The 24,683-nt window shown below is 38.0% G+C and overlaps 1 protein-coding gene and 1 long non-coding RNA gene across 3 annotated transcripts; one reads left to right on the forward strand and one right to left on the reverse strand.

Moving 5' to 3' along the window:
- Positions 1 to 870: 870 nt before the first annotated feature.
- LOC136263460 (uncharacterized) lies at positions 871 to 1,254 on the reverse strand. The gene is made up of 3 exons (XR_010704649.1): positions 1,098 to 1,254; positions 985 to 1,045; positions 871 to 931 (listed from the first exon to the last, which is right to left on the reverse strand). It is a non-coding gene; the product is annotated as an uncharacterized lncRNA (long non-coding RNA).
- A 3,352-nt stretch (positions 1,255 to 4,606) lies between these two features.
- Positions 4,607 to 23,809, forward strand: LOC136264276 (bone morphogenetic protein 4-like). 2 transcript variants are annotated; one of them, XM_066058982.1, is made up of 3 exons: positions 4,607 to 4,724; positions 22,262 to 22,645; positions 22,793 to 23,809. In XM_066058982.1, the coding sequence occupies exons 2-3, from the start codon at positions 22,333 to 22,335 to the stop codon at positions 23,602 to 23,604; spliced, it is 1,125 nt and encodes a 374-aa protein (XP_065915054.1). In that variant the 5' UTR covers positions 4,607 to 4,724; positions 22,262 to 22,332; the 3' UTR covers positions 23,605 to 23,809. The 2 variants fall into 2 exon arrangements, with proteins under 2 accessions (XP_065915054.1, XP_065915053.1); XM_066058981.1 differs by lacking the exon at positions 4,607 to 4,724 and adding an exon at positions 5,992 to 6,135.
- The last annotated feature ends 874 nt before the right edge of the window (positions 23,810 to 24,683 follow it).

Raw genomic sequence — 24,683 nt, forward strand, 5'->3', positions numbered from 1 at the left:
TAGCTATGCCCACCAGTAGATTTTATGCTGCTGCAAGAAATGCACCAGTGCTAAAGTACAGAAACCGGTAAAAAAACACCTTGCATGTGTAGAACTGCGCTGTGAAGTTGATATCAAGGATATTTTTGTTGTTGCACTGCATTTTTAGCTCCTACAATGACTACATGAAGGAGATGCAAAAAAGTGAAAAAATGAAGTAAGGAGAAGCAACCTCCTGACCATCCTTATATGTTAGTCTAGGTGGCCCACCACAAGTATAATCATAAACTTTAAAGGGCATTGCTTTATCTCCCTTATATGGGTGCATAAAGTAGTGAGATTTCGACAATAGTGTGCATCTTTATGCGCCCATATAAGGTAGAAAAAGGAAAGCCCCTCATTTTTTATGATAATTGATTGATTGATTGATTGATTGATTATAACTTTACAATACTGCATACAAGTATAGAAAAAGGGATGTACAATTAATAAAATCTTTAGGGTACAGTACTGATGGTCCACTAGCTCAAGGCTACCGACCATTAAAAATCAAAAATTTACATACTGTATTACATTACTTATATAAAAATTACATTACTTATACTTAAGAGTTACATTAAAGGGGGACAGCTGACTGTACGCATGTGTTAAGAAGATAAAGTGAGAACAATAGTCTTAATTAGCAGACGTCTAGCTATATAGAATTCAGTTTGGTAAATACATTGTCTACTCATACACTGAGTCCTATAATTTCATTTTGACAGAGTGCATGGCAGCAATGTGTTGAATCCACCCTTGGTGAAATACGTATAAAAGAAAAAAGGGTCTTTGGAAACTGGAAAGCGACAGAATGGAATATAAATTAGAATATCTTATGTGTATCTGACTTACGTGGACATAACGTTCATGCACTCCACTAGCTACTGCTGTTCCAGTATCACACCAAGGGTCTCTGGAAAGTGACATGTAGCATGGTAAATTAGAATGTCAATATGTGTATCTGACTTGCATGAATGTAATGTTCACACAGAGTTCTGGCTTCTCTGTTATTGCTGCTCTAAGGTCTCTGGAAAGTGACAACATGGTAAGTTATAATGTCTTATTTGTATCTGACTTACATGTTCACGCAGAGTCTTGGCTTCTTTGCTGCTACTACTGCTTCTCAAGTATCACCCCAAGGGTCTCTGGAAAGTGGCAGCATGATAAGTTAGAATATCAATATGTGTTTCTGACTGGCTTCCTTGCTACTGCTGCTCCAGTACCACCCCATGCAAGGATCTCGGAAAAGTGGCAGCATGGTAAGTTAGAATGTTTTATGCGTATCTTGACTTACATGGATGTAAATGTTCACACAGAGTCCTGGTTTCTCCACTACTGCTGCTCTAATATAATAGTACGCATGGCATCTACGCGTTGAATCTTAAGGTTAAGGATCACAAGAAAAAAACAAGAAATGATATATGTCCTGCTGAAGAACTGTGCCCTCATTTTATTTGTATGTGTGATTGTACAATGTTTACAGATTAAACAATTTCACTGACTTGCTAGTGAATTTCACTAAAAAACAAAAGCACTACTCAAAAATCAGTGACCACTGTGGCAAGTAGTGAAGGAATGAAAATCCGGTGACCTTCACTAGCATAATACAAGCATTCACTAACTTTTTCTAATGATGTTCGCTAGGTCGTTTTTACTGTGTACTGAGACTATACTACTTGAGTAACATAATATAAGATAGAAAAGTAAGGGAGGTTGGTAGGTAGCAGCGGTACTGAGCACAGTGGTTAGCACACTCGCCTAAAGCTCCAGTAGTTCGAGCCCCGGCTGAGTTTTGTGGGGTTGTTTTGTTTTTTCGTTTAGCTAGTGACCCTTTTGTTTTACTGTTGGTTCAATAGCCAGTATAGCTACGGATTATTGAACCGACTTTCGTTTCAGTATCCACTGCCATAAAATGAAGATACTAATTTAGCAATGTATGCTACCAATCGAAGAGTACTATAGGTTGCATTACCATCTCCTGTTCGTACAGGATATTTAATTAACATGCTTCGGCATTATGGGATGTAGTCTAGTCGATCTGTTCATACAAGGCCACATAATTTAATTATTATATGTCTCATCCTTCTGTACTCAAAATACTAGTGAGAGAGGGTGGATTTTTGTTTAATTTTTTACTAACTATAGATAGCTGAATTAGCTAGCTATGTAATGACAATTTTCTTAGACTGGTCTAGCACTAACTTTAAAAGGTGCTGGATGGCTGCACTAAGCCACCAGTGGTGCAAAAAATCCTTGATGAGGTAAGAAAAACGGTGATGCGGGCGGGAATGAGAAACTATATCTGGCCTAAAAGTTTCATTATAATAATATTTTTTGTCTTGCCAGGGCTCCAGTTATTATTAGTAATTGGTAACCCTGAGACTAGACTCCTGTAATTACATAGTATACATGTAGCTAATTGTCAAATTATGACGTTATCGTCATTACCGCTCAAGTTCGGCGGCATAGCCAATGAGTGCGTGCCAATTACGTCCACATATAGATCGCCTTGGCAACGCAGTGCTCTTTTGTTTTTGTTTTTTCTATTAATAATTTTTAAATTATTCAAACACACACACAAAAAAATTGCATATAGTTCATCAGTCAGAAAGAGGGAGCTTTCCCTCACTCAGTGCTCTTTTGTTCGAATTGTATAGCTAGGGCAATCATCTGACGTAACCAGCAGGTACGTACGCTGACTATTATTATTATTTATTATTATTAAATACAGAGAAAAAGGCATTATTCCTGTGAGTCCTGCTCATTACAATAAACAATTACATTAAGAATAAAAGTTATCAATCAAAATTTTAAAGTTGTCAGTAGAATTAGACGACACTACATAATTGGGTAAATTATTCCATGAATTGATGGTTCTTACTGAAAAGAATTTACTTCGAACATTCTTTTGGGCATGAGGTTTAAAAAGTTTGAAGTCATGTCCCCTTGTTGCACTTGACAAATTCAGGTGGAAAAATAATTCAGGTTGAAGATTAACATTCCCTTGTAAGATATTATATAGCATAATCATGTCAGCCCGATGCCTTCGATATGACAAAGTAGGAAGCTTGAGGGTAACCAGACGTTCATCATATTCCAAACTGGACAGATCCTGAACACATTTAGTGGCTCTTCTTTGCACTCTCTCCATCCTGTCACAATCTCCAATATAATTGGGTCCCCATACAACATTAGCATATTCAAGGTGAGGTCTTACCAGAGCCTTGTAGAGTATTGGAAGGGTTTTTCTATTTAGAGTGTTAAATGATTTTTTGATTAATCCCAATACACGATTGGCTTTGTTTATAGCAGAGGTTGCTTGGCTATGGAACTTTAAGCTAGAATCCACTATTATTCCTAAGTCTTGATGTTCTGATACTACCTGTAGGGGTTGTCCATCCATATAATATGTATGACATCGGTTAGAGTTACCCAGATGCATAACAAATGTCTTAACAATGTTGAAATTCAGTAACCACTTCATTGACCGCTCTTTTAGTAATAAGAGATCTTGTTCCAATTGAAAGTTACTCTGCTGGTTTACAATTGGGCAAAACAACTTAACATCATCAGCAAACAACAACACTTGGGATGATACTACACTGGGAAGATCATTGACATAAATTGAAAACAAAAGAGGGCCAATCACAGATGCTTGAGGCACACCACTGATCACATTACTTGTAGCTGATTTAACACCATTAATCACAACAGCCTGTTTCCTTTGAGAGAGAAAAGATCTAATCCACTGCAGAACTTTGCCCTGTATGCCATAAGCTTCAAGTTTTATTATTATTATTTTATTATTATTTGTTAATTGGTACAAGGAAGACAAAGTCTTATAAAAACCAATCTCAATACATCTAAATAAAATCAAACCGGCGGTCATATAAAAATACATCTACTTTAGTCTTAAAGATCAGTACATTAGGTGCAGATACAATTTCGTGGGGTAAGGTGTTCCAATCATTGACGATTCTCTGTGAAAAACTATGACCTCTAATAGCAGTGTTAAAGCGATTTTTGTAAGTTTGAGTCCATTTGATCGGGTGGGGTTTAAAAGTAATCTTTCATGTGGGACAGAGTCAAAGGCCTTACTGAAGTCCAAATACAGTACATCAACAGGGACGCCTTTCTCAAGAGATTCAGTCCAGTAATGTAGTGCAGTTAAAAGTTGTGTAACACAGGAGCGTCTTGACTAATTCCTTTTGAAATGATATTCTGCGAAGGCGCCAGACTGGTAATTAGTTAATATTGGAGACTCACTGATTGTAATAATAGATTGTATTCTGGACGTTCAGCGCGCTGCTACAGGTCGGCACAGAGATATAAGGAAGAACGGCTGTATAGGCTATACAGCCGTTCTCCCTTACATCTCTGTGCAGAACCGTAGCAGCCCGCACAGTAAAAAAAACTAGTGAACGTCACTACTAAATGTAGTGAACGTCACTACTAATGTCTGCCGCAATACTCACTATTTTTGTGTAGTGACGTTCACTACTAATTTTGTAGTGAACGTCATTACATTGACCACCAAGTAGCGACGTTCACTACAAAAAGTAGTGAACGTCACTACTTAAAGTAGTGAGTATTGTGGCAGAGCAATTCACTACTAAATTTTTACAGTGCGCTGAACGTCCAGAATACAATCAGTGAGTCTCCAACAGACAACTTGGTCATCCCGTGACATTTTTGTGACAGTGACGGTAAGTGTACGTATAATTGTAATTGTAATGTTCAACAGGCCGGATTCCACTCAGTGAGACACTGATTTCCAGTGGAGCCCTGCATACAAGCAACAAACACATTAGAGTTGCACCGATAATCGGATAGGTTATCGGAAAACCCGATTATCGACACTAAATTAGCACATCGGTATAGGTATCGGATTAAATTGTACTGTATGAGCCGATACAGTATATGCACACGTGATTTACGCACGCCCGGATACATTGTAATTTGCTATTGTTCTCGATTGTTCTGTGAAAATGGTGACCAGCGAGAGAAAAACGTCTGTTATATGGAAATTCTTTTCCGTCGCTGAGGATAGCAAGTTTGCCGTGTGTGGCAAATGCCAGGTGTGTATTGCAAGGGATGGCACCACAACGAAGTCGTTCACTACCAGTAATCTCGTGCAACATTTGCAAACTAATCATCCATAAGTCTACAAAGAGTATTCAGAAAAAAGGCAAACCAAGAGCCTAAACAGCTGAAAGAAACAAGATAAAAGATCACTACACCGACAACGTTTTGTTAGTAAACTAAATATTGTATGCTTTTTCAGTTTTGTTGGTGACATCTTATTTTAATACTACAGTAAATATAGTTATGATATATCGGATCGGCTAGTGACATCGGCACTAAAAGATTCTCATTTATCGGCTATCGGAACATCGGCTAATATCTTACATCGGTGCAACTCTAAAACACATACATGCACAATAAAAATGGTATAAGCAATAGCTAGTCGGTATATACAAAATACATTACAAATACAATGAAATCCGGCAAACAGTAACAAACTCACGTATACTAAACAGGGTGGAATGCCGGACTATTCTGTATGATTTTCGTCGCAAACTTCAGTATCACGATTTGAGATGTCTGTATAAAGTTCTTGAAGTCTTCAAGTTCGGGTCAAGTTTCCCCTTGCATGCGCACGCATGCATGCACTTTTGATGGCCACCATGCAACAGCTAAGTATATAGTTATAGCTATCATGGAAATATTCCGTAGTTACACCGTTCATTTAGATGACTATCTGTTTATACTGAATGCATAGCTAGATATAGCCAGCAACTATACATATCTATAATTTAGAAAATGATGTAGCTATAGCTATGTGGTTTGTAGGTAGGTCTACGTCACTCTGTGACTGCATGCATGCACATGATGTGGTTACGCAATTGACAGTGGCGCGGCTATCTAGCACAGGACGTTGATTTTTCAAGTGCATGCAAGGATTTAGCTAGTTGTGGCAAGATTGGTAGTTTGTAGCAGTCTGTGTTATCCAGAATATCAATATTGAGTGGAACCGAGGTCGCGGTTACGGTCGGGGTGTTAATATCGGAAACTTGAGGAACGGAAGGATTCTCGTATCAAAACAATTTTCGTAAGGTATGGGCCACACACTTTTTAGCTGCTGCATGTTTATAAACAGATTTATATACTAATTAGCTGTAGCTATAGCTAGCTATATGCTTAATCGAAGTGGATATTTAGCTGGTCACCGGTCACGGGCAAATATTGTATGTATCATTTTTGTTGCAGATGTAGTAATTGTTATAACGTAGGTTTATCTAGCAATTTCTCGGTACTTTAGTTTTGTAATTAAGTAAATTAAGTTTTAACTTTTTCGGGCTGCCAACACGGGTTGTTGGTTGACCCTCAATACATTTACTGTATTGTAAAGTATTAATAATAATAATAATAATAATAATAACAATTTATTCAGCCGTACCCTATAGCTAGCTAGGATTAGGAACAGTCACGCTCTTGGGACTGATTAGGAAGACACGCAATATTATAGCTATTATGCGCATAGATAGGGTCCGCAACGTGAAATTTCGACCTCCGAGAATCAACTATCAAACCACCCACAAATGCTAGACAAGGTATCACTTTTAAAAAAGTTAGAAAATGCCAGATTGGCGTTATTTTTCATTAACGTCTTGTCGTGCAAATCGGCGAATATGCTTACAAATTACGAGATTTTTTGCTATATCTTCAAGGAAATGTCTTTTAAAGTTACAATACGCACTCTCAACCTTTCTTACTAACTTTACTCTAAACTAAAACCATCAGTGGCTGCATAGTCTGGAGCAATTTCCAGCTGCAGCATCGCGAAAATGAAATTTCGGACTCAAAAAGTTTCGATGCCACTGGAGCACACAGTATCGATGCCAAAGTAACTCTCCCAGGTCAAACCGGTCTGGAATGGGTCCAACTACTACCACACCAAATATCATCGAATTACAAAATTGTTTGTCATCTGGCTGAGCTCGACGGCTGTCAAAAATTCGTCAAAAATGCCGATTTTATTCACTGCCGGGAACTTATGCTAGCCAGTTGTGCTAGTTTACTTCTCAAAAGCTTGCTAGACCGATAGCCAGCTGCTTTCATTCCTAAGGTTGGTCTAGTCTGGCGCGGCCGCCCCTTCGCAAACAGGAAGGGTCTGGAGACTCTAGCATATTGTACTTGTGTGTATGGAATGTAATTAGTGGGAGAGTCGTGGTTTTCCGTAATTAGATTGCACCATTATCGTTAGGTCTGCTGCTTTGCGAACATCTGGTGCGGCTGGACACTCTGGGATCGACGATCGTGGTTGGCGTCGACTTTGTACCTCATTTCACTCTGCTTCAGGTGAATTGTGTGTTGCAATGTCCTCATTTGCTCGTCGTTTATGTACTGTTTTCCTCTCCCCAGATCTGCTTTCGCCTTTTCTGGTGTGTCGCCTCATTGCTTTGGATAAAAGTCCTGGGGTGTGGCCTATTGGTGTGTGCGAGGTTATGAGACGTATTGTTGCTAAGGCTGTGCTGGTCATCCTGCGGGATGACATTCAGGAGGCAGCTGGTTCACACAAACTTTGTGCGGGGCAACTTTCTGGGGCGGAGGCTGCGGTTCATGCTGTCCGAAAGGTTTCTGAGGAAGGAAGCACTGAGGCTGTGTTGCTGGTGGACGTCTACAATGCCTTTAACTCGCCGAACCGTTTGGTGGCTCTACATAACATCAGACAACTGTGCCCGCCACTTTCCACTATTCTGATCAATATTTATAGGTCTCCAGCCTCTTTGCTTGTTCCTGGGGAGGTTATTTTATCAGAGGAGGGTACTACACAGGGAGACCCACTAGCTATGCCTATGTATGCCCTTGCTACAGTGCCTTTAATCAAGGTGGACGCCTACAATGCCTTTAACTCGCCGAACCGTTTGGTGGCTCTACATAACATCAGACAACTGTGCCCGCCACTTTCCACTATTCTGATCAATATTTATAGGTCTCCAGCCTCTTTGCTTGTTCCTGGAGAGGTTATTTTATCAGAGGAGGGTACTACACAGGGAGACCCACTAGCTATGCCTATGTATGCCCTTGCTACAGTGCCTTTAATCAATCAACTTCATGGGACAGTGGACCAGGTCTGGTATGCTGATGATGCTTGTGCTTGTGGCAGTATACAGGACTTGCTCATCTGGTGGAACCAGCTCTGTATTAAGGGACCTGCTTTTGGCTATTTGTGACCGGGCCTGCGAAAATAGGGCATGTGGGCACATGATTTTTGCCTACTTTTTCAAACTTCCATCGCTCATAACTTTTTATACCATTATGCTATTGCGGTCCAATTTTCAGCTCTTGGTTAGCATTTAATTGGCATTATGATGCAAGTTACAGAATGCAGATATTCTGTACCAGTACTGAGATATGACCTGTAGAGTGACGGGGTGTAGTTTGTGCCCACATGCCCTGTTTTCGCAGGCCCGGTCACATTTTGTGAATGCTCCTAAAACTTGGTTAGTTTCTAAGGAAAGGTTCCATTCAATTGCTACTACTCTGTTCTCAGATACTGATGTTCAAATTACTTCCGCGAGCCATTCCTACCTTGGGGCTGCCATTGGTTCACACGCTTATGTCCAGGAATTTGTGAGGGACAAGGTTGTTGGTTGGTCAGCAGAGATTACACGACTTGCCAAGTTCGCACAAGTTCAGCCGCATGCTGTTTATTCCGCTCTCACTCATGGCTTGTCAAGCCATTGGCTCTACCTTTGTCGCACTACTCCAAAACATATCAGAGGTTTTACAACCTCTTGAGGACAACATCCGGCTGGTACTTATCCCTTCTTTGACGGGATGCTCTCCACCAAATGACACAATCCGTAAATTATTTGCCCTTCCACCTCGATATGGTGGTTTGGGTATCATAAACCCAACTCTTATTGCAGCTGAGGAGTACTCAGCCTCGTGTCACATTACTGAGCCTCTTTCACAATTCATTCTGGACCGGGGTACCAATTCGGCTATTGTTAAAACAGAACAGCTATCTCGCAAGTCCGCAATCCGCAATTCCAAATCTTCCAACTATTCGGATAGATCTTCCAGTTTGCGTACCCACTTGGATCCCTCCTCTCAACGCGCTTTAGATCTAGCCTCAGCCAAAGGGGCCTCCAACTGGCTTACCACCCTGTCCCTACAGGAACATGGCTTTGCACTGCATAAGTCCGCGTTTCATGATGCCGTGGCACTACGTTATGGGTGGTCTCCTCAGCGGACTCCTGCTCACTGTGCATGTGGGACTTCCTTTTCAGTAGAGCATGCTTTATCCTATCCCAAGGGTGGCTTGCCTTCTATCCGACACAATGAGATCAGAGATCTAACTGCTACCCTGTTGACTGAAGTATGCTCTCAGGTAGCTGTTGAACCAGAGCTCCAGCCGGTTTCACAGCAGGACTACCCTGCTTCTGCCAATATCCAAGATGGTGCCCGTCTTGACATCGCCATGAATGGTTTTTGGGGTGGAAGAAGTGAAAGATGTTTTGTGAATGTGCGGATGTTCAACCCTCTGACTGCTTCTAATGCGTCCTCATCACTGGCCTCCTGTTATCGGAGGTACGAGAACATTAAGAAACGCGGGTATGATCAGAGAATTCGTGAGGAGGAGCATGCCTCCTTTACCCCCAGGTAATGTCTGCCTCTGGTGGTCTGGCTCATGGGGCTTCTGTTTTTATCAACGCTTGGCTCGTCAACTTTCAAATAAGTGGGGCGATGATTACTCTGTTGTCATGGGGTAGTTAAGGTGCTGTCTATCATTTTCTCTCTTGCGGTCCTCCATACAATGCATCCGCGGAGCCCGCTCATCCATCGGTCACTATGTTAAGACTCCCCCAATTGTGGAGCTGATTCGGGCAGAGTCTCAGTTTGCCGTGGACTAAGAGAGTCCCGGTTTGTACAGCACAGGCCATTTATGTGCTGGGGGTGGTAGGCAAGGGCAGTCCATCAAGCCCGGGAAAAAAAACATTATCGTTAGTCATTGCGATATTCATATCCAGTGGAACGCTCAAAAACTGACTGCTTCTAACTTATAAGAGTACTTAACGTACTCTTTGTACTTTTTTAATATGCCATCCTTATTCCTTCACGATAAGTTGTTCTAATTGGACAAGACTCGTGACGACTCGTGACAAGCAAAACAGAAGCCATAGTTTGCCGCCTATCAAGTTAGCCAAAACGGATATCCACGTCACTAAATGGGTAGGCTAGCGATTTGATTGGACGCACCAGTTTTCGGTAAGTTCGCACACAAGTACACGATTCTAGAGTCCCCAGACCCTTCTTATTTGCGAAGGGGCGGCCGCGCCAGACTAAGGTTGGTCCGGCAGCTCTTCTAGCGACCTAAAAAACCGCCAAATACCGATATCTAAGAAGTTTGCTATATCTACCAATTTACAATGCCTTAAAGAAATCTTGCACACCAAACGTGATGCTTTGCCCCTCTAAAGTCATGCTGCATCCTTGTTTAGTTATATTCGTCCATTGGGTGGCACTGGCGGCTCTCTTATTGAGGCCAAAATCAATCAAAATTCCCATCTCACCATTTATCATCAGTTTTAGGAAGTGTTACAAGTCAAACATGCTGATTTACCTCTCTACATCCTTGCTGGGCCATTCAATCACCTTCGTCTGTGTATGCATATTTCTTCTGTCTCTTAAAACGTCAGAGCATGCCAATTTGGTGCAACCATCAATACCAGTTAATGCTTATTTGTGACCTGATCTTGGAAAACCTACCTATTTGGCACATTGGTCAATTTTCTGTTTTATAGCTTAAATAAGGTACTGGGTACTCATCTATCTTGTGTCAAAATTCAGCTTAATATCTTTAAGTATTCCTGAGATATGGCCAATTTTCTCTCCTGTACATTATAAACTAACTTTTATGGTAATGTATTGAGTTCTGTAAGTGATTAAGGGTGACAAATGGTGACAAATATCTTTGTTTACCAATAATTCCGTTTTTACCATCTAGAATACTTTAAAAGACATTTCTGATAATTTAATGATGTATTCTTGGTACATTTCTTCAATTAAATCCCATATATTATTGTCTAAGACTAAGTTTTAGCCATTCCAGTACCTGAACAAATCACCCAATTTGTAAGTTAATTGTTGTCCCACGCATGTGAAATTACTACATGGTCTGATATAATCATCCATATCTCCTAAGAAAAAGAAGCTATGGGTGTGAAACTTCACAGCAAGAAGGTTTAATAGTTGCTTTATCCAAATGTGCAAAAAAAATTAATATTGAAAAAAATTGTTGAAATTTTCAATTGAGTTTTCCCAAAAAGTTTGCTTGTGCCCAAAAGGTAGGTTCCAAGATCCGGTCACATTTTGTTTCATTGGTTCCACGCAAGAATGACAGGAAAACCAGCAGAAATGTAATAGAGCACAGATGAAGTTAGTCTAGCTCTAAATATTGTACTCTACATGTTTATATAAATGATTACCAAAATGCAAATTCCAATTATCAAAAACCACAATCGAAATTTCCATTCGTGTAGAGTTCCAAAGGGTGGATATTTAAAACTAGACTAACTCCAGTTGGGTTGTGTAATATTTCTGCTGCATTTTCGTGGAATCAATGAAACAAAATAAGCAGTAAGTGGTGTTGATGGTTGCACCCAATTGGCGTGCTCTGACATTTTCAAGAGACTGAAGAAAGGTGCCTACACAGACGAAGGTGATTGAAACGTTTAGTAAAGATGTAGAGAAGTTAACCAGCATGTTTGACTTGTAAAACTTCCTAAAACTAATGACAAATGGTGAGATGGGAATTTTGATGGATTTGGCCTCGATATGAGAGTCGCCAGTGCCATCCTATGGACGAATATAACTAAACAAGGATGCAGCATGACTTTAGAGAGGCACGTTTGGTGTGCAAGATTTCTTTAACGCATTGTAAATTGGTCGATATTGGCAAAATTCGTGGATATTGGCATTTGGCGGTTTTTGAGGTCACTATAAGAGCTGCCAGACCAACCATATGAATGAAAGCTACTGGCTATCGGTCTAGCAAGCTTGTGAGAAGTAAACTAGCACAACTGGCTAGCAAAAATTCCCGGCAGTGAATAAAACCGGCATTTTTTACGAATTTTTGACAGCCGTAGAGTTCAGCCAGATGGCAAACAATTTGGAATTCGATGATATTTGGTGTGGTAGTAGTTGGACCCATTCCAGACCGGTTTGACCTGGGAGGGTTACTTTGGCATCGATACTGTGTGCTCCAGTGGCGCATCGAAACTTTTTTCGAATCCAAAATTACATTTTCGCGATGCTGCGGCTGGAAATTGCTCCAGACAATGCAGCCACTGATGGTTTTAGTTTAGAGTACAGTTAGTAAGAAAGGTTGAGAGTGCGTATTGTAGCTTTAAAAGACATTTCCTTGAAGATATAGCAAAAAATCTCGTAATTTGTAAGCATATTCGCCGATTTGCACAACAAGACGTTAATGAAAAACAACGCCAATCTGGCATTTTCTAAGTGGTACCAAGCCTAGCATTTGTGGGTTGTTTGGTAGTTGATTCTCGGAGGTTAAAATTTCACGTTTCGGACCCTAGCATAGATTTTTTTTTTACTTTTTTTCCCGGGCTGGATGAACTGCCCTTGCCTACCACCCCCAGCACAAAGATAGCACGTGCTGGACAACTGAATTAGAAAAGACCAGATAACTAATAAAAGCTTTAAAAGTCCCTGTACTGTGATCAATGCGTCCCATCTCTGGAGGAGCGATGCGAGATGGACCTACTTCCACATATATGCACATTGTAGCTGACCTAAATAGAGAAAAAGACAATGTGCACGTGCATCGGATAAAGGCCATATTGTAGCTAGTAGAGCAGCGGCGAGATAGATGGTCAGCAAAACGACGGTAAAAAAAACTATTGCCTCCCTTCATAGTACCTCCAGTGATTGCAAACACAAAGGGTGTGAAGGAGGCCTGTTCAACTTCTCTGACGGTCACCATACTCACGTTTTTTATGTGCCTCGTGGCATCGATATTAGGAGGGGACTGAGGGGACACTGGGAGTGTTGCAGTAGCTTGGTGCGTTAGGATGAAACACCCTTATGTCGAAGGGTGTTGCATGGCATATAGATTAGAACTGAACATTATCATGGAAAAAGGATTATGAAATTGTTTCGTCTAAAGCCTACAAGTCACTTGGACACTTACGTAGAGTATTCAAAGATTTTATATAAATTTTCCCCGCCAGCACAAAAGGCATGTGTGCTGGACACAACTGATACAACAATAATTTGCATTGTCCTCATAGGCCAGAAAATCCCTTTACATATCATTAGTGTGATCTAAACTGTTATGCTAATCATGTACGTGTGTATTTGATTTTTCTTGGGGCTGATCCCCCTGGACACATCAGTACTTACTGGCTGTCCAGTATAATTAAAATAAAATAAAATACTGCATGCTCCATATTGTGGAGACCATATTTGTTGAAAATAATTGAGAAGGTGCAAAGGCGTGTTACTAAATTTATACTCTCAGATTACACTTCAGACTAGATCGGTATGTTGCCATTGATGTATATTATTTTACAAAATAGCTGACATCCTTTTTTTCATCAAATCACTTAATATTTTTATTTATTTATTAATTAGCAATCATATGGCAGGGTTTTAACACTAATAAAACTCCAACAGATAAGTTTAATATCTTGAACTATTTATTTATTTATTTATTTATTTATTTATTTATAAGGCTTTTCAGCATGGTTACAACTACATACAGATACAGTGGTTATACATTCATGAAAACAATATTAGTCCATGCTGAGGGTCCACTAGCAACCTGTGCTAGTGGCCTGAGTATGTTACAAAAATTAATTACTTAACTACAGTAAGTTACTTATTTATTTAATTATAAATCAATTAGTATGTAACTACAAGAGATCAAAGTTCATGACAAGATGATTGCTGACACAGTTACCACACGGACAGAGATAGTGATATTTGTGTGGTTCAGTAGAATTGAAGTTTGTGATAAAATGATTCCAGAGAAAAGATTTGATGCGTCTTTTGATGGTTTCTATAGGCAAACTTATATCAATGATTGGTAGGAAATTCCAAAGGCGACAGATTCGGTTGAAATAAAAATGACGCTCTTTATTAGTAAAGGATATGTTGTGGTGTAGCTTGACTAAATTGGACCTTGTAGTACTATGGGAGAATGAAACGTAGAGGTTGATATTGAAGCTTGGAGTGGGATGTTTCAGGGAGTTGACAAAAAAGATTATGTCTTATATTTCAAAGATGTACATTAATGGAAGCAAATTGAGTTTTGTCAGCCGTGTTTTGTAGTCTGAAGAGAAGTCTTTTAAAATATATTTAGTTGCCCTACGTTGAAGTTGTTCAATTTTGGAGATGTCTTTTAAGAGATGAGGTCGCCACACTGGTGCACAGTATAAGAGCTGCGATCTTACTAAGGATATATATAGTTTGAGCGCAACCGAAGGCACAATGGTTTTACAAAAGGTTCTACGTACAAGTCCCAGAGTCTTATAGGCTTTCTTTAGAATGTAGTCATGATGCTCGTTCCAATTGAGATTATCACTAATCAGGACACCTAGGCCTTTATGCAAATGGGAAGTGTTTATAGGATTGCCATTGATGTTATAAGTGGATGTAAATTTACATTTAACGACAGATGGGTACTTTTAGAGGAATGAAATGACAAAAGAGATGTTGTGCTCCAATTTGATAAGCAGTTTAAATCATGTTGTAAGAGCTGCATGTCGCTTGGTACTTTGATATGTTTAAAGCATTTTGTATCATCTGCAAAAATAAAGATTTTACTGTAAGTAATGGCACAGGAGATATCATTCATGTAAATAATGAATAATAAAGGACCAAGTATACTACCTTGAGGTACTCCTGATTTAACAGGGAGAAGATTGGAATTACAGCCATTAATTGATACAAATTGAGACCTATTAGTAACATATGCCAGAAACCATGACCAGAGTTCACCGCCAATGTCAACTTTAATACTGGTTCTACTAGATCTTCTGGCACCAAACTACACCACAAGACAGCCCATACAAATGCAGCTATGAACTCCTTTTTTGACTACTTAGACTATGAAATTCTGCCAACAATTGATCATACACAATCATTAGCTGTAATAAAACAGAAATTGAAGAATTTTTTATGGAATCATTTCTTAGCAAACTTTGACAATTCGATTTGTTCTTCCCATTACATTTGTCCCTGTTCCTGTTGTTCCAAGAATCCTGCATCTAATAATTTTAGCCACTTGTAACTACATAATTATGTAGATGTTATGCACTTGTCAATTTCATGCCCCACCCCCGGGGTGGGGGAATACAGGGGATTTGACAAATCATGGTGTCAAATTCCCCACTACTGGGACAAAATCGGCTGTCAAATCCCCACTATGTCCCCACCCCCATAGTAGAGGATTTGAGAACACCTCAAGGATGACTAAACTCATATTTCATGCTTGCGACTAGTAATAAACCTACCCTGTAGCTAGTAAAATTATAGCAAGTGCAATTTTATTGTTTAGAAATTCAACTACCGAAAATCGGTCAGTGAATTGGACAACTGTCAATTGCCCCAGGGGTGGGGATAAGAAGCAATGTCAAATCCCCACCTGGGGTGTGGGGGCGCCCGGGGGTGGGGGTGGGGCATGAAATTGACAAGTGCATTAGTGTATAATTATTATTTAATGTGTGTTAGGCTATCAGTGTAGGTCACTGGTAGACCCTCAGAATTACTATTCTGTAAAGTGTTATTATTATTATTGCTTCTTCAAGTAGCTATATAGCTACCAGCTAGTAGTCATATAGGCGAACAGGGGGCGGGGGGGGTTGGCTCTTCTGCTGAAAAATAAAATTTGAAAAATGTTGGGGGAAAGTTGCAGTATATATAGATTGGCATTGTTATTTCTAGCATTTTTCATATTTTTAGCATGAATTTTAGGCTGTTTTCAAGCCTTCAAATTGTAAAAATCCTGCAGCTTCTGGGAGTTGACCCCCAGATCTCCCTAAACTTCTACTTTATTATAGCCATACAACAATATAGTATTATGCTGTTCCCTATACTATAATTATACTAATTGCCTCCCCCTCCCCATAGATCAGGTCTAGAACTGCCACTGCCAGTAGCTCAGCTAATGATCAGCAATAAGGTGTATGCAATATCAACTCAGTTACATGCATTATTTGTCAGTTCCAATTGAATATCTGATTGTTCTTAAATGAAAATTTGTAATAAAAAACTTTTTCTTTAAGCGTGTGATAAGGGAATGACAAAATGGGGGATTAAGGTATAAGCCAACTGTGACAAACTTGTTATTAAGTCCAGAAGAATGTAGCTAGCTACATAGAGGGAATTTGCAATCATGCTGTTAGTATATAGTAATATGTGCATTGATAATTCAGAAGTTCTGTATCAGCATTAGCCCAGCAGGAATGAAACCATTGGTAAGTTGCAACAGTATTACTGTTTGTATTGAATTTGTTATTACATAGCTAAAACAGAATTGTATTAAATATAAAGATAAGGTTGGCAAAAAATGTTGCATTTCTGAGATTCGTATAATGCTCCTCCTGCCAAACTACCCTGCTATATAGTAAGACATTAGTACTCTCCATCCACAGAATACACTAACTAATTAAAAGTGTAATAACTGCAGATGTCAAGTTGTAACTACCTATGATTTAACTGATGTGCGTAGTCACAATGTTACATCTAGACTAGTAATTAGTCAAATGTTTTGTTTCATTTTTGTGCTTATCTATATGCATACGTATGCAATTTATTGCTGTGCATGCATGCTTGGGTATAAAATTTACTAAAAAGCTGCAGTAAAATAGTATTCTATCACACATAAAACTTAAGGTCAAACCATTAGATGAACCTTGGATCTTAAGCTATTAAATGTAAATGTGTTCTGAGCTATTGGATATCAGCTTTTATGTATATAGTATGTACAGTACCTACAAACATAATTAAAATCATTTCCCAAATTTCATTGGTGATGATTGAAAGGTAGCTACCACTGTTATAATAATTATTTTCAAATTATACCACCTCCACACACACTCCATTATGTGTATATATATATGAACTTTAAAAGCAGACTTTGTTTCAAACTACATGTATCATATAAATCCTCCATCCATTAATGTAAGCTATGTTGTTATTCAATGCTAACCAAAGTTCAACCTAAATTAATGGTATGAAACATCAAATTAGGTTGTTGATGTTAATGTGTGTGTGTGTGTGGAAGACATCTTTTTGCAAATCCAGTCACATACTAGGAGCTGAATTGGTTACATTTTATACATATATATGTCTTTTGAAGCCTGTATGGTGTCTCCAAGCACCTTGAGTAGGCACTGCATTCTGCACCTCCTACAACACTCAAGTTAACTTTGGTAAATGTGTCCGAGTCTGACAAAACCTGTATTATAGCCCAAAATACAAATGCTGGCTTAATATTGTGTATCTCCTTTTCTCTATAAGCTATAACAACTCTGTACAATTCAGAAAATTCTCCAGGGATATTTACCAGAGTGGTAAATATGTTACTTAGTTATCATGTTCAGAAAGAAAGTTATGAAACTTCAAACTTTAAAATAGTAGTCAAAATTTGATGGGCTATATAAAACTGGTTTTGTCAGACCAGGTCACAAATATATTTTGCATGCAGCATAGTGGCTGTACTTATCTATATTTTGGAAGGCTAGATGCTCTTGGTTTGGCAAAATATTGCCAAATCTTCTTCCAATACAATTATATGGTATCATATCTAAACCATTTTCACTTCAAAGGCTCTTTGTCTATCTGGGTAACATCAAAGATAAAGGATTGAATATAAAAGTAGATAAAACATTAATGTAACACTGAAAGGAGAAGCTTAATGAGACTGAGCCTTGGTCACATAAAGGATAAGTATAAGAAAAATTAGGAATTTTAAACTAGAGTATAGGGACAATGTAGTACCACAATAAAACAAGCTGGATTGGAGTAATACGTAATTTCCAATTGATGTAAAACAATAAGAAGAAAATATCCCTATACTGTGCTGTGGGGATTGAAACACACAGTAGGGATATTTGCTTCTTATTGTTTACAGCAATTGGACATTACACACTACTCCAATCCAGTACCTTTTATTGTGGTACTATACATTGTCCCTACTCTAGTTTAAAATTCCTAAATTTTCTTATACTTGTTTGTGAACTTTTTTCTGCAAGTTCATGACCACTAAACACTCTATAGCAATGCAAATTAATGTAACTGGATTTTTGAAAATTAACACTCATCTATATAGGAGCTGTGTATAGCCCTTAAATTTTTCACCCATTTAGCAGTGTTGGTGCTAACTATTGACCAGATTTTAAGTCATTAGTTTCCTTTAATCTGTGTGAAGCTATGAATCATTAAAGTTGGCAAAATGGATGCGGGTGCAGGAAGACCCCTTTTCACAAAACTGGTCACATAAAGGACATGATAAGGTTGCTCAGTACACTCAGCAGAAGTTTATTCATATATACATTGTACTAGTAACACTCAATGAGTGTGCACACTTAGTAAGTGAGGTTGTGGCTGTTGAATGGCTGTGTGGCTGGAGCCTTACAGCCAGTTTCTGCTTCATCAAAGGAAAGTTTATGATTAACTATTATGGCAATCATTATAGCTTCATTTCAAAGTAGCATAAAAGGTTTCCATCACATGTCACCTTCCACTAAACTGCAATGAGTATTACAAAGATAATGGCCTAACCACATGGCTACTGTCTCCTAAACATCAAAGCTTCTACATGATCACTTGCGGTTACTTAGCAGGTTTGATGCTGACACACTCCATGCTTGTCTACCCAACCACAAAATTGGGAGCCTACAACTGGTGTATGCAGGTATGTGACTAACACAATAACAGCCTTTAACTGATTCTTTCTATCCCTTTTAAATGTTGGTGAAAACATATAAGGATCTGAGCTAACAGTTTAACTTTCATCTGTTCAGTACATTTGCTCAGCTGTTACCTATGAAAAACTTTGACAGCTCTTTTGGTCACTAATAACTTATGAAATATTATTCATAATTGTTATATGTACATGCAAAATGGCATTGTCTGTCCATTCATAGAAATAATAGATATGATCCATGCCATGCAATTTTGGTGATTGTCTCATCTGCTACACTGTAGAAACAATTTTGTCATTTTAACAGTTTTTTTGTTACCACAGTCACAGTTGGGGTAGATACTTCAAAAAAAGTAACTATGTAGTTTCTAGTTACTTGTTACTTTTATTCTATGTCACATACAATAAAAGTAACATAGTTACTTTCATATGCTAGTCTGTTAACTGATTATTACACTTAGATATATGTCTGTGTGAGGAATAGAACTACAGTATATATACATACTGTATAGCTATGCACTTACCCATGCAAATATTACTTACAAGCAATTGCAAAGTGGCTATTTTAACTCAGTTTCAACTAAACTTCTGCCTGTTATACAGCTGGAATACAGTATACACTGAAGTTTTTAGCTATAGCATGCATGTGTGATGCAAAATTTGCATAGCATTTTGGTTTGCATGTTTACTATAGCAACCATGTAACTATATATTGTAACTAGGTTACTATTTGGACTGTTGTAACTAGTTACAAGGGATGTAATAATATAATTATATATATTTTGTAACTTAGTTACAAAGTAACCAGTTACCCAAACCTGACCACAGTAATACAACTGTGTTTTTTTACTATCGTTGCCTCACAGTGTAATTCCTTGTTAGGATAATTTGTTGCATACAAAAAATAAAGTTGCATTACTGTGGTCAGGGTCGGGGTGACTAATTACTTTGTAACTAAGTTACAAAATATACATATTACATCCCTAGTAACTAGTTACAACTGTCCAAATGTATGATGCAAAATTTGCACAGCATTTTGGTTTTCTAAAGCATGCTTACTATAGCAACCATGTAACTATTATAGCTTGGTTACTATCACAAATCATTTTTACAGTAATATGCAAAACATGGAGTACATATTCTGTATATCACTTGCTTCAATGACATGCACATATCCCATTATCTATATGCAAAATAATTTAAGACCAAATAAGGTCATGGGTTTCAGATTCCTGCCTTGTGAAATACAACAATAAACTCAATATAAAATGAAGCTTCTTGATAAACTAATTTGGATGCCTCTACATTTATCTCAATTACTATAGCTTAGTATAGTTTAGTTCTTCTGTGATTAGATTTGGTAATGCACTATGAGATACACTTAATGTAACTGCTACCTACATAATTAATAGAACACAAGATTACATGCATGCTTCCATAATGCAATCTGTTTACACCTTTTATAATAGTGTTTGTTATCTGCATGGTATACAACTGTTATAACTGTATACTGTGAAGACACTATCTATCCATTATAGTTGAAGGACAAAGAAACCAATTCTTGATCCAATATAATTATAGTGCATTATTAAATATACTGTAGGATCAATGTTCAATATTTAAGACTCCACAGTATCGTGCATATAAACTCTGTGAATTTTCTTGTCACATTTTTAGGAGTTTGCATAGTGTGTAGACACAGTGTAATAAACTAAACTCATTTCTTTTCTGTCGCCAATGACGTTTGTGCCCATTACAGAGAATAGTGCATGTTCCAAGACTTAACAAGGTTTACTTATCTGATATACATGTGTCACTCAAAAAGTCTTATATAGCCATTGGAATGTTAGGTTGGTAGTGAACCAACTCCTCCATTTAATATTCTTTAGTGGGATTACTTTGCTATCTGGTAACTGAAATATCCTTACACCTGTAGCTAATCCAAATATCATGAACGTGACAATTGTACACAGTGAAAATAAATTGATTTTACATAGTGGATATTGTGTTGGTGCTGGTTAACAAGTACGAATGGCTATTGTGCCAGCATAGTAGTATGCCCTGAGTATTCGACTTTAGGGCACACGACCAGTAGTTTGCCTCAAGTCTTGTACTTTAGGGCACACAACAAGTAGTGCTTAGGGTTAGGGTTGGGTTTAGCTTTGGCTTCTTCTTCACTTCAGTTGGACATTTATAAGATAGAAACTAATGCAGATCAGTAGCTGCAGCACCGGTGGTACAATAGTTATGAGCATGGACCATGAGTACAGATCCAGGGTTTGCACCCCAGCTGAGGCAACTTTTTTTTGCTTTCTTAGGTTTTTTTCCAAAGTTTTTTTAATGCACATAACTTCTCAGTAGCCTCCACCGCTGGCAAAATATCCAGCGAAACAGTGCAACCGGTACTGAATCTATATAACCTGCCTTGATTTTATATGCATGTACATAGGTGAAAAGCATTGAGAATTATTTTGCTGTTATCGCAGCTATACTAATTCCACAAAATTTCTATTCTCAAAATGGTATAAGGACCACTTCTTCACATGCAGGAATACTTTTGCAACAAAAATTTAACATTCCTAAGCTTCAAAAATCTAAGTAAAACTTCAAGCTATATGGTATTACATACACTTGCAGTAAAGAGTGACAATAATTCATTGTTGCAATATGTATACACGTACCACTTTAACACCACAGATCAAAGGAAGCTAGTGCATATATATCACATATTGCACTGGCTCAAAACGTTAACAAGATATATGCACTGCTTTAATGAGATATACGCACTGTAAACAGTACAGTGTGTATATCTCGTTAACTCAAGACATTGCATACCTAATAGGTTTGCAATATCTTTTGGTGGCTCTTCTCTTAAATAGGAAACCAAATAAGCTGTGATTGTAGGATTGAATTTTACCAAACAAGATGTGATTGTGGGATTGAATTTTACTGCAACAACAGTATTTTATGGTTTTTACTGTTAATAGAGTAACAAAAGAAACATGATTTAATTAATTAACACCTCTACATTCATTTTATTACTGTATTAACAATGAAAACCATAAACTACTGTTGTTGCATTAAAATTCCATCCCACAATCACATCTTGTTTGGTAAAATTCAATCTCACAATCACAGCTTACTTGGTTCCTATATAAGAGAAGAGATAACAGCTGAGTGTGTCAAAGCAGAACATATTAGTTATACTTTGGCAATGTATTACGTGTTAAGTAAGAAAGCATGTCTTCCATCAGTGGTATAATGACTGATTTTGCTACACAGGATAAAACAGCATTGTATGTCAGCTGAGTAGCAGTTTCTTCATCAAACGATTCCGATTTGGTTTAACAAAGATGATGAAATGCGTGATTGTGCTACTGCTCACTATCAGTCATTTTACAGTTCGCTCAGTTCTCATCAGACATATGGTAGAGGAGCAGCAACCAGTGAAGGTGACTAGAAGGGAAGTCAATCCAGGCTTAGAGCACATTGATGACAGTCTTAAAGTGGATGAACTCACTCCTGAAATAACTAATGCATCTCTTCCCAGCTACCTAAAGGAGCTGTACATCAACTTTAGCTTTCCTAGTGGAAATATTCATCTTTTAAAAAATCAACACATTATTGCAGCGAACACAATACGATCATATGAGAACCAAGCAAAGAGTGAGTTATAATAAGTATATAATTGATGCTGTGCACAAATACACACAGATTGACTCATGACTGATGATGAAATTTAATATAGCCACATACTAGCCATTTAAGTGTACTTCATAGCATAATGTTTAAATGAATACTTTATTTTTCCAGTTGCCAATGAAAATTATTACAAATTTAACATTGACAAGGCCAGTATTGATGGAGAGGAAATAATTCATGCTGAACTACGTCTACTACAGAAGACCTCAATACCAGGAGACTACTATGAGGTCAATATTTATTACCTGCTCAATGACAACAACATTGACTCACCTCTAAAGCTCACTTTCAAACACACTGACTCTAGTCCAGGATGGAAAACATTTGATGTCACTCCAATAGTTGAGAGCTGGAAACAAGGATGGGTTAACTATGGCTTGAAAGTTATACTGACTAAAGGAGAACAACAACTATCATGTGAAGGTGTTTACTCTTCTGGGGAACAAGAAGATATACTGAACACTAAGCCTTTGTTAGTTGTGTTCACTCGTGATAACACCAACAAATTCTTGAGTGAAGTATTAAAAGACAAAAAGATATCAGATATAAAGTATAAGAAAGTAAGACGTGAAAGTAACAGTACTAGTTCTATTGAGACATCACATGTGGCATGTCATCTTCAAAAGATGGAGGTTAGCAACACTGCCATAAGTGCAGGCAATGTCCATTTGGTGATCCCCAAGTTATTTGATATTGGAGTGTGCATGGGTCATTGTCCAAGACTACCAGTAGAATCATTAACTGATTATGCAAGCATTCTTTCCCTCCACTACTACCAGACCAGAGGCCATGCAGGAGCACCAAAGAGGTGTTGTGTACCAACTAATTTTAAAGTAATCATAATGGTGTTCTACAATGACTCGACTAATGAAACCATCTACAAAAGCGTTCCAGCCAAAGCTACGTTGTGCAGCTGCATCTGATGTCTCACACAGAACTGCATGTCATAATTTTCAGAATATTTTATATAGCAAATTGCACAGTATTTTGGCTTAGAAACTATATTTGCTTCACTGTCTGTATATATAGAGTTTAGGAACTTACTGTAGTTGTACTGTATTCATATGGCTAAATGTATATAAGTATAGTATGTACTGTTATACTGCATTTGTTTACAGATTTACAAGCTTCAACATGTACCCTCCACACTTATCAGAGAGTGTCATCACAATTTGAAATTATGAACCAAATTATTTTGGAGAAGTAGGTTGTTTGCCGGTAGCTAATCCACAATTAAGTTGACCCTCCTTAACTGATCACCTCCACAAGCCAGTAGGGCTAAATCAGTTTATTACTCAAGTAATACCACTTACTTAAAAGGCAGACAACCTTCTTTTGCTGCAGATTCACCTAACACCAAACTCAAACTGTCATCCAGCACCTTCGTGCATACTAAATGCCTCTAAAAATAATTATCTTGTGGCATTTTTAATGAATAGTTATGATACAGGTCAGGAATGTTTGCATTTGATTAATCTGTTTTTGATTCAACTCTCTGTGAGTGTAAGTTTCAGTTAGGCCACTACAATGAGATAACTTGTTTCTCATCAGCTCTTATAGAAAAACGCGGGCGGGCGGGAGGGTTATCTCATTCTATTTTTATAGTAAGTCATCATTATGTAAGTAATACAGAAGTAAAAATGTAATACACTTGTACAAAAGCAGTAATAATCTACTTTTTTTTATTTTAGGTTTTTGACAGTGTGCACGTTGAGGCTAAAGCGAGGGGTATGAAATCACGTACGCCCTTCAGCTACCAAATCACAAATCGACTAAATCTCGAGCAGTTTCGCCCACGCAAATACTGATTAAAACTGCTTGAAAATCACTCTCGAAAACATATTTCTAAACAATACAAGCTCGCAGCGATACAATACTAGTTTTAACCATGGACTACTGTCCTTCAGAACACAGTAATAACATCACAAATCACCGTGGCACTACGGCAATCACAAGTGAAGTTTCAAATCAATTTTCAAATCACAAACTGAATCCAATTTCA

The sequence above is a fragment of the Dysidea avara genome, chromosome 8, assembly GCF_963678975.1.
Source record: "Dysidea avara chromosome 8, odDysAvar1.4, whole genome shotgun sequence".
Classification (NCBI taxonomy): domain Eukaryota; kingdom Metazoa; phylum Porifera; class Demospongiae; order Dictyoceratida; family Dysideidae; genus Dysidea; species Dysidea avara.

Coding starts and splice junctions, on each gene's coding strand:
- LOC136264276 (XM_066058982.1), top strand. CDS start 22,333: ATGATGAAATGCGTGATTGTGCTACTGCTCACTATCAGTCATTTTACA. Junction 22,646..22,792: donor ATATGAGAACCAAGCAAAGA/GTGAGTTATAAT, acceptor TTATTTTTCCAG/TTGCCAATGAAAATTATTAC.